Raw genomic sequence first — 15,245 nt, 5'->3', positions numbered from 1 at the left:
CGCGTGCGTGTGACATTGTGTACATGAAACAATTATGCAACATTTACGCGCAACTCATAAAAACGTTCGTAGGTGCTCATGTGCAGCTGCAATGCTTTCAGTACTTCAGCAAGAAAAATTGGACTGAATCGTGAAAGCAAATATGTATCAAAGGGAACTAATTTTAGTCAACATGAGTCTTTTACTAAAGGAAAGAGTACGATAGAGACTCCTATTGAAATTGTGCAATCCTAACTAATGTAAGTGATATCATATAAAAAAAAAATTATACATAAGACATTTCCCTAAGTGAGTTTATCACTTATACAAATTATTTTAATAATCATAGACTTAAAGACTTATAAGAAATACAACATAGTTTTATGACCGACGCTGATGTTAAACATTTCCCTCCAAAATAATCAAAGAAAAGTTCAAACAGAATGAAATTAACAATGAATTGCATAAAGCCGAATGCCAAATGCGCGAAATCTTTTCCCCAATCTCAAAACTCAGAATCTCCCGCCATTGCCAATAATTGCTAGCCCAGCGTAAAAATTTGCGCTGACTTCATTAAAAATAACACAAAAAAATCTCAAACTGAAAAAATGGCAGGCAAAATGAATGAGTCTGGGCCACAGAGCGTAGAGAAAGAATGGCATCGATTGAGTTCAATTGGGGGGCATCGGATGGCAAGGAGGCAATTGTAAACTGGCCAGACCATGAGCTAAGCCAATAATCAAGGGGCAGGATGTCTGGCAGGTGGGCGGGGAGCCTCTGGGGCGGGGCCGGACTTTGCGGTCCGGGAGGCGGCAGCTAATTTATTACGAGCATTTAACAAGCATACTCCTGGGGTCTCTCACGAGTCCGCTTTGATTTATTAGGTGTTTGGTTTAAAAAAAGCGAGGCAACGAAATGAAAAGCACCAGAGGACGGGCAATGGAAGGCCGGACGAAGGAACAAGGAACCAGGAACAAGGAGCCAGGTCCAAGGACTAAGGAACCGACCGGATGGGCAGGCTGCGAAATTCTGAAACACTAATGTGAATGTAATTTGTAGTTAATGTGCTGTCGGTTGGCATGTGGGCGGGCTCTTCGGCTATTCAGGCATTTTAATTGTTCAAACAAAAATCGGGATTTGCCGGAAGTTTCGGGGCCTTTCTACTTTTCTAAGCGCCACGCCCATCCAAGTGGACGCTTTCCATTTTTGTGGAGTGAAAAGCCCTACTTCTAGGGTTCCCGCGTCATTTTGCACTCCATTTCGTTTTCCTTTGTTTTAAACCATTTTATGAATATTTTTTTAACGAAAGTGGACGATTATATCATATGACTTTAAGGCTTTTACTTGTAATTCCATACAAACTAAGTTATTTTCGTAATTTCGTAAATTAACTATGCATAAGTTGCAATCGATATTTTAGTTTTACAAACAACTTTTTATTAAAATAGTGATATAAATTGTAAAAAAAACGCATTTCTGAAAATTTATAAATTTAATCTTTCGAATGCGAACTCAAATTGGTATCAGTTTCTCCAAGTATGACTTTTGGATCCCGAGAGTTAGGTGGCTTATTAGTTTTTCCAAACTGTCGCCACACCCGAAGGATAAAATCGATATGGCTCAGGACATCAGTGTAAATACTGGGCCTATTGCATCTTTGGTTTGTTGTGGCTATGCCGATCAGAACAAAACGAGTGTGGTTTCTGAAAGATATCAATGCTCCCAGAGGATTGCTAAAGTCCACGTTGCACAGTTTTGATTCAGAATCTCCCGCGCAGAGCTGACTGCTTGAAATTTTGGTCCCATTTTCGGTGGAGCACATTTCGGTGGGTTGGCGCCGAATGTCCACAGTTCTAAATGCATCGCTTTCATTTTTCATCATTGGCAAACCCCATCTAGCACCGGTTAAAATCGGAATATGGTTGATATACCCTCTCCAAATGGTCCACCAAGTAATGCAGATGGGTCTGATGTTTTCTAGACAAAGAAAAAAAGTATATTACTGTGGTCAAATTAATATAATTTACTAATAAGCATTTAAATAAAAATAGAAAAACATTGTATAATTATTTGCTAGAATGGGGCTTATATATTTCTGATAATGGTGGTAGTTTAACATATCCTTTATTTGTAGGAGATAAACAAATACAATTCAACTCACCTGAATACACTACGTCCGTTTCCAATCCAAGTATGGCTATGTCATTGTCATTTGTTTTTATGTTGTAGAAAGGATGAACGAACGTTTGGTTTACTTGATGCTCCGAATGAATTGTGTCATTTTCATTGTCTGCTTCTATAAACTCTCCCAGGCGAGCTACTCTGCAAATAAAACCAAATGTTTAAAATTAAGTTATTCTATCTTCAGGTTACGGAAGACACTTGCAGTTGTTCATTGGCCTTTGCGCAATGCGCTGCGGTTAATATTAATTCTGTAATAAAAAAATTAAAAAATTATTAAGTAAGATTAAGAAGTTTTACGTATTGTCGAACTTTGAGTGATAAGAGTTCCCCCGCATACGAATATCAATTCGATTGTGTGTAGATAAGCCATCCATGGGCTCGAGATATTATTAGCAATCTTTCCATTTCGGGGAATTCCACACTCCCCGTCGAGATATTGAGATAATCCCGGGATGGGAAGAATAATCAGCAGTGCTGAGATTCCGATTACAGCTGACTTCATTGCGCTACTGCAGATTGTTCGACTGAGGTTCTCCATTTAATAAGGTCGACATTGAGGCTTATCAAGCATTTAATTCCGAGAATTCGGATGGATTAGCCAGAGCGAAACATATAGAATTGTCGTGACATTGCCTATGATTTTTAAACCAATTTCTAGTTCATTGAATGCGTTTTCTGTAACATTTCTCGTAATTGTTTTGAATTTATAAAGGTTTTCAATGAGGCAATATAAGAATTCTTATCTGAAAATTAGGAAGTAGTTCATCCATCATAATTTGCAGATACCGTATAATAAAAATACAATTTAAATGGTAATTTTTACTTTGAAAATATTATGTTTATTGGATGGGATGCTCCCTTGTCTCGACCGTGATTAACCTCCAGGGAAGCCATTCACCCCAATTTCCGCATTCTTTCACTGTTCTTCCTCATTGTGATTTTTGTTTCACCGTTTTCTTTTTTATTGTTTGCAACTGCCCAATGTTAAATGTTAAATCACATTGTTGAATTTCTGCTCCCTTTGTCGTTCAACAGCGATGGCGTTCGCATCGCAAGCTTTTCCATCGGCGGCCATTAAAGGTCATAAATCACAACATAGCATAGAAATAAATCAACCCTTTATTATCAACACATCGCAATGTTTGTTATCGAAAGGGTTATTTATAGTTCTCCTGGGAGCGGAGGGCAGAAAGAATCGGGCCGAGCCCTCCGGAATTTGTGAATATATATTCACCGGAATTAACTACGGCTCACAGATCGGGTTCAAGGTTGAAGTTCTGACCGAATTGCCTACTTATCGGTGTGAGTGTGTCTATGTGCTCTGTGCTTTTTTGTATGTCCTGGCAAGCTCATTAAGCAAATCGCATTATTTGCTCATACGAATTCAAGTATCTTTCCAGTGCACTAAGCACACAGAACGCTCTGACAGCCCCACAAGGAGCTTCATTTGCCGGCAATTGAAAGCCTGAAAAGACACACTGGGGAGGAGCGAGGCTGCACATGGAAAATGAATACATCATTAGCTGCATAAAGTGTCCTTGCTGGCTCAAGCGTACCCATGCACTGAGAACATTTTTCTGGATAACAAAAAACTCAAAATATTTCGAATTACCCAAAGAATTATCATTATTAATTAAGTTTAGGAAATCATAATGAATTTGGTGTATACATATTTGAAAATCTATTTTAAATATTGCAGAACTTAAAATAAAATAAAAATTACTTATCCTTTGAATGGTATTTATATCTATGTTTTTTAAGGAAGTGATAATTATTCTCCGTGTAAATACCCATATACACGTTTATACGAACGTGTACCGTAGCTACAAGTGGACAAAGCCGACTCTAACTGGCTGAAGAAGAGAAAACCCGAAAGCAGGACGAAACATCAACGCTCCATTGCTACTTAAACGGCTTAGGTTTGAGGACTTATGCAACTTGTTAACTAATTACGTGCACAGCAGCGTAAAGTGGCTTAAAACACACGCACATTAGCCACTCGACTATTGAATGAGAGGGATTTTTCATAATGCCCTGACAATATCATCAAATTGGGTTCATAAGACTGTATTGATACATTTATGGAAATGCCATGTAATCTCTCAAGGATTGCTCAAGCTGAGGATTCTGTTCTTGTGGTGATTCAAGCAATTTTAAGTTAATTGCAATAAGAGTATGAAGCCTTCAGCTTAGGCTTACAGTTTCTATAATGTAGCTCATATAGTCAGCTTGTGTTGATAATAAAATGTCACTTACTAACTTTTCAATAAATTTCGTTTTGCATTTTACAATTATTTTTTTTAATCATAATTGAAAGTTAATCGGAAATATTATTGGAATGCTTTTTATGACACAATCTACTTATTTATCTTTTGGATTTTTCTATCATACGTCTACAGCTTTTTTACTAAGCTCTCATCCTCTGCGCGGGAAATCACTGATTTTTTTAATCTACTTTAATTGAATGGTGAAAATATCTAATTTTGTGATAACTGAACGTTGCAGGTTAATTTCCTGTGCGTTTCCTGATAAAATTTCACTGAAGTACTAATTAAATTGGGGTGTTTATTGACAGGAGCGTCAACCTATTCATTTATATCATCGGGTAGATAATACCACATTTTTTGAATCACTGAAAAATTGAATTTAATTAAAGAATTTAATTTTATTTGAATCCCTTTGGACAACCAACCCAAACATCTTTAAGCACTGGCAAACAAATTTGTCTGGCGAGCAGAATCGAGATGGAAGTAATCTAAAATAAAAAACTTCGCAGACAATTGACGGCAAAAAACACAGGAAAATGAAGAGAAGGGTTGAAAGGAAGCCAGAAAAAAACAGAAAAAGAGTGATGAACCAAACAGCCATTCAATATAATAAATCACACCTTTGTCACACAATGCGAAAACGTATTTTTCCAATTAAAAGCCAAAGAACGTTTCACTGCAAATTACTTTAACCTTTCGTCGGCCATCGGGTCGCCGACATGTAATTAGTTGACAAAGGTGTTCGTGCCAGTTGTTTTTAGCTGGTTTGGGCCGGGCTTAATTGAATTTTTATCTTGGCCAATGCGGCTCCTTTTCACGTGTACCTCAAAAAATGTGTAGACAGAAAGAATCGCAAATAAAAGAATTAATTTGGAAAAGGTCTGAAAGTCAAAGTCTGTGCAAATCTATGCAAATTTATAGGGTTAAGGGGCCTTTTCAGTTAGTAAAAAAATATTGTGGTCCTAGCCGATATAACGTGAGTAAAATTAAGACTAAGAACATAACAAATATGACATTACCATATATTCTTTAAGCTGTTTATTCAGTTGCTTAGACCAGTGATAATCATAAATTGCTATGTTTATTTCAAAAGCAAGAAGGCAATTTTTAATTGCCGTGAACTTGGCACATCCGAGCCCCGCCCAAATGCGAATATATTTGTCAACAATGTTGATTTTGCGACAAGCTCTTCTTTGTTTCGCGTTTGGAAGCCATGCTCGGTGATTGTTGTTGGTTTTCGCGTTGTCCTGCCACAGAAATGGGCAGGTGGTCAGGGGGGTTGGGGAGGGAGAGGTCCTGGGAGTGGCATCAAACCGCAGCAATGTCAACAGCATAAGCCGATTGCGTGGAATTTCGCCATTGTCCCCTTCGATCTCTCCCAGGGGATTGGCTGCTCCGCACAAAGTCAAATGATAAGTCAATTGTTTGGCTTGAAATTCCAGTTGCCACAGCAACCCCGCCTCTACCACTCAGAAAAATGTAGTAGAGGTTTTCTAAATTGGAAGGTTACAAAAAAATGGGGAACATATATTTAAGACCCATTTCTAGGCGTTTTATGACCCAGTAATATCCAGCAATATAAGAACGATTTCTGAAATGTTTTTTTTACGAACTTGAAAAATTGTTTTATTTCCGTTTTGTAAATTAACAGATTCTTAAAAATAAAGATTTTTGTTTATAACAATTTATATCCATACTATATTTTAAGTGTGTAGCCATCCGCAAAAAGGGAGCGGAAAATAAAGCGGGCTAGAACAAATGGAAGCCATTGAAAAAATGCAACTAACTGCAGCTCTGGGTTTGCCTATTATTGGCCGCATTTAGTTTCAATTTGCGGCCAAAACGATCTAATTATTTATTATCCCGGCCCCTGTTTGTTGACCATCCCTTCGAGTCGAGCGCGGTGGCTTTTATGGCCACCAATTGCGCTTAAGTGGGGAAAGCAGCAACTTTACGAGCCTTCCTCCAGTTGCTCCCACTCAAGCCACCTCCGATTCAATTCAAATTGGCACGCAAGCCAACCGAAGTTATGAGTTTGGCCAAGAGAGGGGGACTAGATGGAAGTGGAGTGTGTGTGCCCTATTCCAGGTCCTGCTAGCTTCAGATTTGCTCGGGGGAAGTCTTAAGGAATCGGTACAACAAGTGTGCACCTTGGGAAGAAAAGCGAACAGCGACTTGTGGATACCCTAATATAAAATTCAGTGTCACAAAACTTAAAAAAATACCAGAAGGTATAATTTTGAGTATTAAATAGTCTTAAGGTCACACTAGGTATTTTGAATATTCAGGATTTATACGAAAATGAAACTCTAAAGAAAGAGAAGATAAAGGTATTGAAAGCAAGCGTGACTTTTGATCTGATCCTTAGTATTATTACATTTTTAAATCTCAAAAAACTAAGGATTCCCAAATACCCATCATGGTTTTGGGTAGTGTAAATATTAAATTTTTTCTTAGATCCTGACACCGCTCAAATTAAAATATAAATATTTTTCGCACCATAAAATATCTCATTTCGAATGATTTTGGTGTCCTGCAAATCAACTTCCTAAACCTGAAATTCGTGTATACACCAGAACTTGAACGTCAAACATTTGCAGAACAAACAGTCGCCGTGGGAAATTATTAGAGACAAATAAATTATATTTTATAGCTTGGGTGCGCTAACACGGAAGGAATGAAGGAAGGAGCAGTCACGACAGGGTCAGAGGGCAGAGGTCGATGGAAGGATGGATCCCAATTTGATTGGCGATTGTTTGGGGGCAATTATAGATTTGGTTCGCTTGTTTTCTGGGGGCTTAGAGTGCTGGAGTGCCGGCCAATGGAGCTCTTATACATATATACGAGCAGTTCTAGCTGGTTATCCCTTACCCGCCAGGACAATGGGCACTTCAATTTCCTTCAGCTCCATTTATGGCTGAAACATGCAAACTAAAAGTTAAGTTTTGTGCGAACTCCGACCCGAGCGGAATAACAACAAAAGCCGCTCGACTCGATGGCGTTTAACAAAGTTATTGGCTTCCTCTCGCTTCCATCTCCACTCCACTTCCGCATCCCTTCCACTTCCGCATCCCAGCGTTCTTGGCCATCATCAACACTCTGTCTGTCCCTGGGTTTCTTGCCACCTTTTGTTTTTTACAAGCACTTTGCAAATATTTATGGCTGAAAGCAGCGTAAACAATAAACTCATAAACTGCAGCGACGACGTCTGCGTCACAGGACACAGAAACTGGACGCAGGACACAGGACACTGGACGCAGGACCCAGCGGGTAAATCGATTTTTAAAATGAATTATGTTTGCAGCTATGCAGTACGTATATATATTTATAGATACAACTGAGTACCCGTCCTGGAACGATACGAAACCGGATATTGTACATAACATTTTATATTAAGGACCGAATAAAAGATGTTCTACAATGTTTCGCTAAAAGTGTTCCATTCGAATTTATTTTTACAATATGTGTTACGTTTATAACAAGTTTAGAGCTCATTTTATATTTATATTTCTTTTTGGTAATAAAGGGGAAATTGCCATCGGTCATTTTTATTTTACACCGCAGGCATATATTACCAAGTAAATTTCATGCAGTTTGCCCAGCACTTTCGTGTCATGTGTCTTTTGTTGACTGGAAACCTCAAAAAAGAATGGTCGATGGCAAAGGACAGGCTCTGCCATTTATAAATTAGCTAAATATTTTGGCACAGACTTCACACCCAACCCACGGCAGTCACATCCTGCTGCTTCTGACCAAACAAAACGCATGCATATGCATTCAAAACTGTATTTGCTCAACATTTTGAGTGCAGAAATTGCGCCAGTACTGTCAGTTGTTCTTATGCAAACATTTACCAGGGAAGTGGAATTCAGCTATGGAAATTAGAGTCTACATTGAAATTAGCAGGCGACGCAGCGTAAACTATGTCCCTAAACTTGAAGGTAAACATCAGATGAAAGTCGGCGTATCAGTGATAAATATGTACACAAAATTTAGAAGGCATTTAAAAAATGGTTCAGATGCAAAAAAAAACAAGGAAGAACGCTATAGTCGAGTACCTCGACTATCAGATACCCGTTACTCAGCTAAAGGGACCAAAGGAAAATGGAGATATGCAAGCAGCAAATGCGCCACCTACCGGCGGTAGACAGATTTAGGCGTTGTGGGCATTTGAGTGGGCGTGGCAAAGTTTTTTTTAAATCAATCGATAGGTATTGACGAGACCAATACATTTAAGTTAAAATTTTTTATCTAGCACGAAAATTTTGGGCGCCACAGGCTTGGGCGGTTTGTGGGCGTTAGAGTGGGCGTGGCAAACTTTTTTAAAATCAATCGATAGGTATTGACGAGACCAATACATATCAGTTTAAATTTTTTATCTACCATGAAAATTGTGGGCGCCACAGACTTGGGCGGTTTGTGGGCGTTGGAGTGGGCGTGGCATATTCGCGTAATAAACTTGCGCTGCGCTCAAGCCTACGGAATCTAAATCTGAAAACTCGTTTCTCTATCTTTGATATTTTCCGAGATATCCGCGTTCATATTTACGATTTTTTGAAGTTTGTGGGCGGTTTGTGGGCGTTAAAGTGGGCGTGGCAAACTTTTTTTTAGGTCAGTCGGTAGGTATTGATGAGAACAATACATTTCAGTTAAAATTTTTGTTCTAGCATCAAAACTGTAGGAGCCACAGTTTTGGGCGGTTTGTGGGCGTTAGAGTGGGCGTGGCACTCTTTTGAAACAAACTTGCGCTGCGCAGGAATCTCAGGAATCTGCATGCCTAATCCCAGTATTGTAGCTCTTATAGTTTCCAAGATCTCAGCGTTCATACGGACAGACGGACAGACGGACAGACGGACAGACGGACAGACGGACAGACGGACAGACGGACAGACGGACAGACGGACATGGCTAGATCGACTCGGCTAGTGATCCTGATCAAGAATATATATACTTTATGGGGTCGGAAACGCTTCCTTCTGCCTGTTACATACTTTCCGACGAATCTAGTATACCCTTTTACTCTACGAGTAACGGGTATAAATAGTAACATTGCTAAAAAATTTTTAGTTTAACATTATAAGATGTCTTGAATGAGTCCAATTTATAGGATATTATCTATAATATATTTTTATTTATTTTTAAAACACTAATACTACTTAGTTCGATATCTGTTTTGGGTAGAAATTCCATTGTTATTAAAGCATTTTCGCCCAGGGCCGGACTCATCAATTAGAAAATTCGAATTGACTGTTATCTGATTTTATATTTCTAAACGCCTACATACGATGTCTCCGCTTTTTCCGACAATTGTCGACTGCAAACTCTTGTAATCCTAATGAATCCAGCACCTATTTATTTTTCATTGTGGGAAATTGTGCAAATGCCAGGACAACAGTTCGTTTTTGGGCCTCGCATGCCACGCATACCCGAAGCCACATGACCTGACCATCATACGAATGCGAGTGTGTTCAATTGTTTAAATGTGCCGTAACAACAGTGCAAAAAAAGCACATACAACTGGAAAGAAATCCGACTAAGTCACAACGAAGTTATAAGTCTCTCTTTAGCAAACAATATATATTAAGAATAGAAAAACATATTACTTTGATGATGATATACTTCCATATTTATTATGCGTTTAGGTACATAAAAGTGTAAGAAGCTTAAAAATATATTACGTTAATGTGAAAAACTGAATATTACCTTCTTTCTGTGATTCTACACATATTGTACATTAAAACACATCGATGTGATCTATTAATAAAATATAAGGTATTTCCTATCCCCCAGATAAACAGATGTATCTTCCCATGTACAAGGGTATTCAAAACAAGACAGATACTGATGTAGATTCACTCCTGGCTGTTGTTTGCATACATCAGTCTGAGCCCGGGGAATAGGATGGGAAGTGTGCAGGGTGGATTGCTGACAGATAGACAGTATTTGCTGCTATTTTGTTACTGCTTGTTACTGTTTCACATGAGGCTTTGTCTCTCATCAGTTTAATTAGTTGGCAATGCTTTTGCTTTGCTTTTTGCCCAACCCCCCAACAGGCATTTCCATGCCACCCTGAAAAACAAAACAAAAGCTTAGCCGGAACAAAAATAATAATTGCTGTGTGCATTTTCTCCATGCCAGTACATAGAAAACTGATGTTCGGGCGATGACATATGTCTGTATTTATTATTATTGATTTAAATATTTTATGGCAAAGACACAATATTTTTTCCGAAAATGTTTTTCTTCTTTGTAGAAATGTTGGCTGCCCTGGAGGCAAGAGGCTTATATATTTGTTTTTAAGGCAAGCAAAAATTATTTTTGTTTAATTGATTTAGCTGAATCTTGTACCATACATTAAAAAAAGAACATTGGATATTGCATTGGATATTGAATAGGGAATTGCACTCGATATGGACCTGGTCTATAATGATCTCGGGGAAACTCCCTTGAATCGTAGTCCGGGTACTCATGGTCCTCATCCCAGTCCGGATTCCAATGCGAGTCCCTGTCCCAGTTATCCCGATAATCCTCGAAAATGGGTTCCGGCTCAGGTTGAGGTAGGGGTACTACCGGAGGGGAAGTAGGTGGTGTAGTGGGTGGTATAGTAGGGGGTCTAGTAGGTGGTCTGGTTGGAAGAGTGGTTGGTGGTCTGGATGTAGTTGGTCTAGTTGGTAGTCTTGTAGGTCTTGTAGGTAGTCTAGTTGGGACTGGTACACTCTGACCATTGCCGAACTGTCGCCATACTCGGAGTATAAAGTCGACGTGGTTCAGAACATCCGTAAAGATACTCGCTTTCTGGCACCTTTGATTCGTAAAGCTGGCTATGCCGATCTGTACAAATCGCTTAGTGTTCCCATAGGGAACAAAGGCTCCCAGAGGTCCACCGGAATCCCCATTGCACAGATTACTATTCCAATTTCCCGCACAGAACTGGCTGCTCTTTATGATACTCCCGATATAAAAGTAGCACACTTGTGGAGGCTGCCGCCGAATGTCCAGTGTCCTGAGCTCATCGCTGTCAGGTTCCGACTCGGTTTTGCCCCATCCCGTTCCGATTAGCACCTGGATGTTGTCTATGTACTGCCTCCATTTAGTATCCAAAACTATGCATATGGGCCTTATGTTGTCTGCTCAGAGGAAAAATAAAATACACATTTTTTATCGAATATGAGAAGCTTGGTAATAAAACGGTTTTCCCAAAGTCTGTTCCTTACTGTTCAATGAACTTTGAACCTACCTCTGTACTTAACGGCAGTAGCCAGGCGCAAAACTGCTATATCGTTTAGATGCGTTTTCGGATCGTACAGGCGATGTTTGAAACCCGCATCCACTTTATGCTCCGCTCGAAAGTGACAGTAATTTCCGATACATCCGTCTTGCTGGCTTCTTTTATACTCCCCCAGGATAGCATATCTGCAGGGAGGCAAGTAATAACATTTGTGTAGCAGTTCGAAGTCACTTACAATGTCTTGTTTGGCTTAAAACAGTGCGCTGCAGTTAATACTAGTTCTGCAAAAAATAAAAAAGTACTTGCAATAGATTTTAAAATCAGCCGCTTGGGAGTTATAGGAAAATTATATTCCACTCCATCACATGTATATACGAACTATTTGTGATCAAAGTTCCACCGCACACGAATCTATCGTCCGTTGATTTAAGAAAAGCCATCCAGGGACTCGAGTTATATTTCGCTATCTTGCCATTAATGACCCGTTTTGATGTTTTTGGTTCAGTTCGAATTCCACAGGAGGGGTCGAGAAACTGACTTAAGCCGGGGAGTGGAAAAACAAATAAGAGAAATATCGCAGCGAGCGCTTTGTTTTCCATCACTAAGATTGTTGCGCAAATGTCGCACGATCGGTCGGGAATCTCTGTTTTATAACGTCGACAATGCGGCTTATCTAACTCTTGATTCCAGGAAATGTTGTTGTAGAAAATTTCTTAGTAAACATCATTCTTGATTGTGAAGAAAATCCCGATGCTATTTCTTTTTTAAGAAAAAATACTATGCAATGACTTTTGATGTACTTATTTTTTATCATAAAGAAGAAAACTTATTTCGGGGATGATGAGACTGTTTTTTTAATGAATAAAATTCTTATAAAGGAGCGAACTCTACCAAATAGAAAAATGGAAGTACCCGCCAGGAGACCACTGCGTACTCCAATCCAAATGCGTTTTATGGGTATTATCAGAATGATCAGAATCATAATCCTCGAAGGTCTGTTGTGGAACCTGCGTAGTATGCCACCAAGTTGGAGCCTGGGTCGTTGTGGGTGTCATTGGGACCGAGAGCCTTTGACCATTGCCGTACTGCCTCCACACCCGAAGTATAAAGTCGACGTGGCTCAAAATGTCCGTGAAAACGCTTGCCTTCTGACACTTCCTATTCGTATAGCTGGCAATGCCAATCTGAACGAAGCGCTGGCTATTTCTATATGGGACCATTGCTCCAATTGGACCACCGGAATCCCCGTTGCACAAATTGCTATCCCAGTTTCCAGCGCAGAATTGGTTGCCAGAGATGGTCAGCCCAATGAACTGAGTACAAACCTCCGGTGGCTGGCGCCGAATATCCAGGGTCCTCAAAGCATCACTATCACTTTCCACCTCCGTCTTGCCCCATCCCGTTCCGGTTAGCAAATCGATACTGTCGATGTACTTCCTCCATCGCCGATCCCACACAATGCAAATGGGCCTTATGTTATCTAAGAAGAGATTACAATATATTATGTATATCCCTATACCGCAGTACCAACCTCTGTAAATCACTCTCTTAGCTAGTCGTAGAATGGCAATATCGTTGGCATGAGTATTGGGATTGTATAGACGGTGCTTGAAGCCCGCATCGACCATATGTTCCGCCCGAAAGTTGCAGTGATATCCGACACACTCCTCACTTCGTGTTCTTTCATATTCACCCAGACGAGCTACTCTGGGAAAAGTAGAGAAATTATTTAGTATTTATTTATTATCTTTAAGAACGTTTTTATAACTTACAACTGCTGGTTGGCAATGAAGCAATGCGCTGCAGTTAGTACCAGTTCTGTGAAGATAATGAGTTACAATTGCTAATCTAGACTTCGCAAAGCGAATAGACTTCAATAAAAAAAATATTTAAATATATTTTGTAAAAACACAAGCATTTTTTGTTTCATCTCCGTATTGTGTATGGTTAATACGAACTGTTTGTGATCAGAGTTCCACCGCACACAAATAAATCCGTAGTCGAGTGTAGAAAAACCATCCACGGGCTGGAGTTATCTTTTGCAATGTGGCCATTAATGATACGAGTCGCAATCTTCGGTTGAGCTCGAATTCCACAGGCTGCGTCGAGAAACTGACTTGATCCGGGGACTGGGAGCAGAAACACCAGAATAATACCGGAGATTGCTGGAATTCCGATTACTGCGGTCTTCATTGCGCGAATGTCCGCCGATTGATTGAGAATCTCGGTTTTATAATTACAATAATTCTTATCAAGCCATTGATTACGAGTTTTCCGATCAGAAATTCATTATTGCAACAAAAAATAAAAAAATTGTAATGTATGCATAATATTTTACAGAATAAAAGCGAAAGTGATTGCCACTTGAACAATTTCCGACTAACAGTTTATTGATTTATTTTATGTTCCACCTGCATTTTTTCTAAACAATTATAAAAGTTGCCTGCCCAAACACTTTCCCATTTTCGATTTTAAATTGAAATGCATAAAAGGCAAACTCAAAATAGAAAAATGCTTAAAAAAACGTAGCCAATGCATTCACAGACAAAAATGTGCATATAATGGGTTGCAATTTCTAGCTTCGGTTCGGAGCAATTCAGAAATTGGCGCAGATTCGGTTTAACTGCCTCGTTAGTGAAGGCAGCGAAATATCTAGGAAGGAATGCTGAAAACGAAACCGCTCCCCTGCTCAAACACCGCCGCACCATCCGTAGTCATCATCATCATCGGACTACCCATAGATTTATCGTTTTTATTCGCTGGAAATCACATTAGCCGAGCGTAAAACCAAAGGAGCGAATAAAAATGGTTCGGCAACTGAGAAAGGAGAGTTCATGGTGGCACAGCTCAAGCTCAGGTTGAACAAGCCCCAATACAAGATACCTCACAAAAGTGCCGGGCTGGACAGGGTGCTCTTTAGGGATCTAGCTTAAAATATTGAAATACCGTGTTTTGTCGATTAAATGACAAGATAATATAAAAATATATGATGTAAGGATGTAGATTATTATTGTAATTTATATTTATATGTAAAGTAGTACCCTGTTTATCAGTTAGATGCACTTTGCGTCTGGGTTAAAATCATTTAGAGAGAGGAAAAGGTAGAACCCAATGCAGGGGCGCTAAGTGGGATGAATGTTGGAACATTGGAGTGTTCTTCAGAAGGGGGCGCTTAGCGTAGACAACGTCTAAAATAAAAAGTGTCGGAAATTATAGCTTTCAGGCGGCTTGCCCGCTCCCCTTCAGCTGGCGTTCAATTCCATCCAACTGCCGCGAAGAAAGTGCAGACCTCTGTTGACTAAGTGGGGCGAAAATGTGGGTGGCACATGAAATATGAGTTAAGAAAATTGATGACAAACATTTCAACGGTTATTGCATAAAATTACCATAAAATATTGCATGCAAGTAGCTCTTTGTCTCTTTCTCCCCCTTTTCTTTTCAGCTCGTTATAAAAATTTTCCCATTGATTTGCAGTGAGGTAAAGGCCAGCATAATTGCAATACGAGACGGGGAAAAGCGGAAAATGGGGCAAGGATTAAAGATTATTATTTTAACAAGAAAGAGGGCTTTAATAGGAATACTTGGAT

At 39.4% G+C, this 15,245-nt stretch overlaps 3 protein-coding genes across 4 annotated transcripts; all 3 read right to left on the bottom strand.

Moving 5' to 3' along the window:
* Nucleotides 1-1,471: 1,471 nt before the first annotated feature.
* Nucleotides 1,472-2,665, bottom strand: LOC119547556 (vitamin K-dependent protein C). Its single transcript, XM_037854456.1, has 4 exons — nucleotides 2,473-2,665; nucleotides 2,360-2,411; nucleotides 2,141-2,301; nucleotides 1,472-1,956 (listed from the first exon to the last, which is right to left on the bottom strand). Exons 1-4 carry the CDS (start codon nucleotides 2,663-2,665, stop codon nucleotides 1,472-1,474), a joined length of 891 nt encoding a protein of 296 aa, XP_037710384.1.
* A 7,934-nt stretch (nucleotides 2,666-10,599) lies between these two features.
* Nucleotides 10,600-12,260, bottom strand: LOC119548114 (serine protease grass-like). Its single transcript, XM_037855208.1, has 4 exons — nucleotides 12,038-12,260; nucleotides 11,894-11,939; nucleotides 11,668-11,843; nucleotides 10,600-11,557 (listed from the first exon to the last, which is right to left on the bottom strand). Exons 1-4 carry the CDS (start codon nucleotides 12,255-12,257, stop codon nucleotides 10,785-10,787), a joined length of 1,215 nt encoding a protein of 404 aa, XP_037711136.1. The 5' UTR covers nucleotides 12,258-12,260; the 3' UTR covers nucleotides 10,600-10,784.
* A 127-nt stretch (nucleotides 12,261-12,387) lies between these two features.
* Nucleotides 12,388-13,851, bottom strand: LOC119548115 (serine protease grass-like). 2 transcript variants are annotated; one of them, XM_037855210.1, is made up of 4 exons: nucleotides 13,617-13,851; nucleotides 13,431-13,476; nucleotides 13,190-13,365; nucleotides 12,388-13,138 (listed from the first exon to the last, which is right to left on the bottom strand). In XM_037855210.1, exons 1-4 carry the CDS (start codon nucleotides 13,849-13,851, stop codon nucleotides 12,546-12,548), a joined length of 1,050 nt encoding a protein of 349 aa, XP_037711138.1. In that variant the 3' UTR covers nucleotides 12,388-12,545. The 2 variants fall into 2 exon arrangements, with proteins under 2 accessions (XP_037711138.1, XP_037711139.1); XM_037855211.1 differs by lacking the exon at nucleotides 13,617-13,851 and having other exon boundaries at nucleotides 13,190-13,360.
* Between the last annotated feature and the right edge of the window lie 1,394 nt (nucleotides 13,852-15,245).

This window comes from Drosophila subpulchrella, chromosome 2L (assembly GCF_014743375.2).
Source record: "Drosophila subpulchrella strain 33 F10 #4 breed RU33 chromosome 2L, RU_Dsub_v1.1 Primary Assembly, whole genome shotgun sequence".
NCBI lineage: Eukaryota > Metazoa > Arthropoda > Insecta > Diptera > Drosophilidae > Drosophila > Drosophila subpulchrella.
Note: the sequence above shows the minus strand (reverse complement) of the source record. Positions and strands in the feature narration are given on the sequence as shown.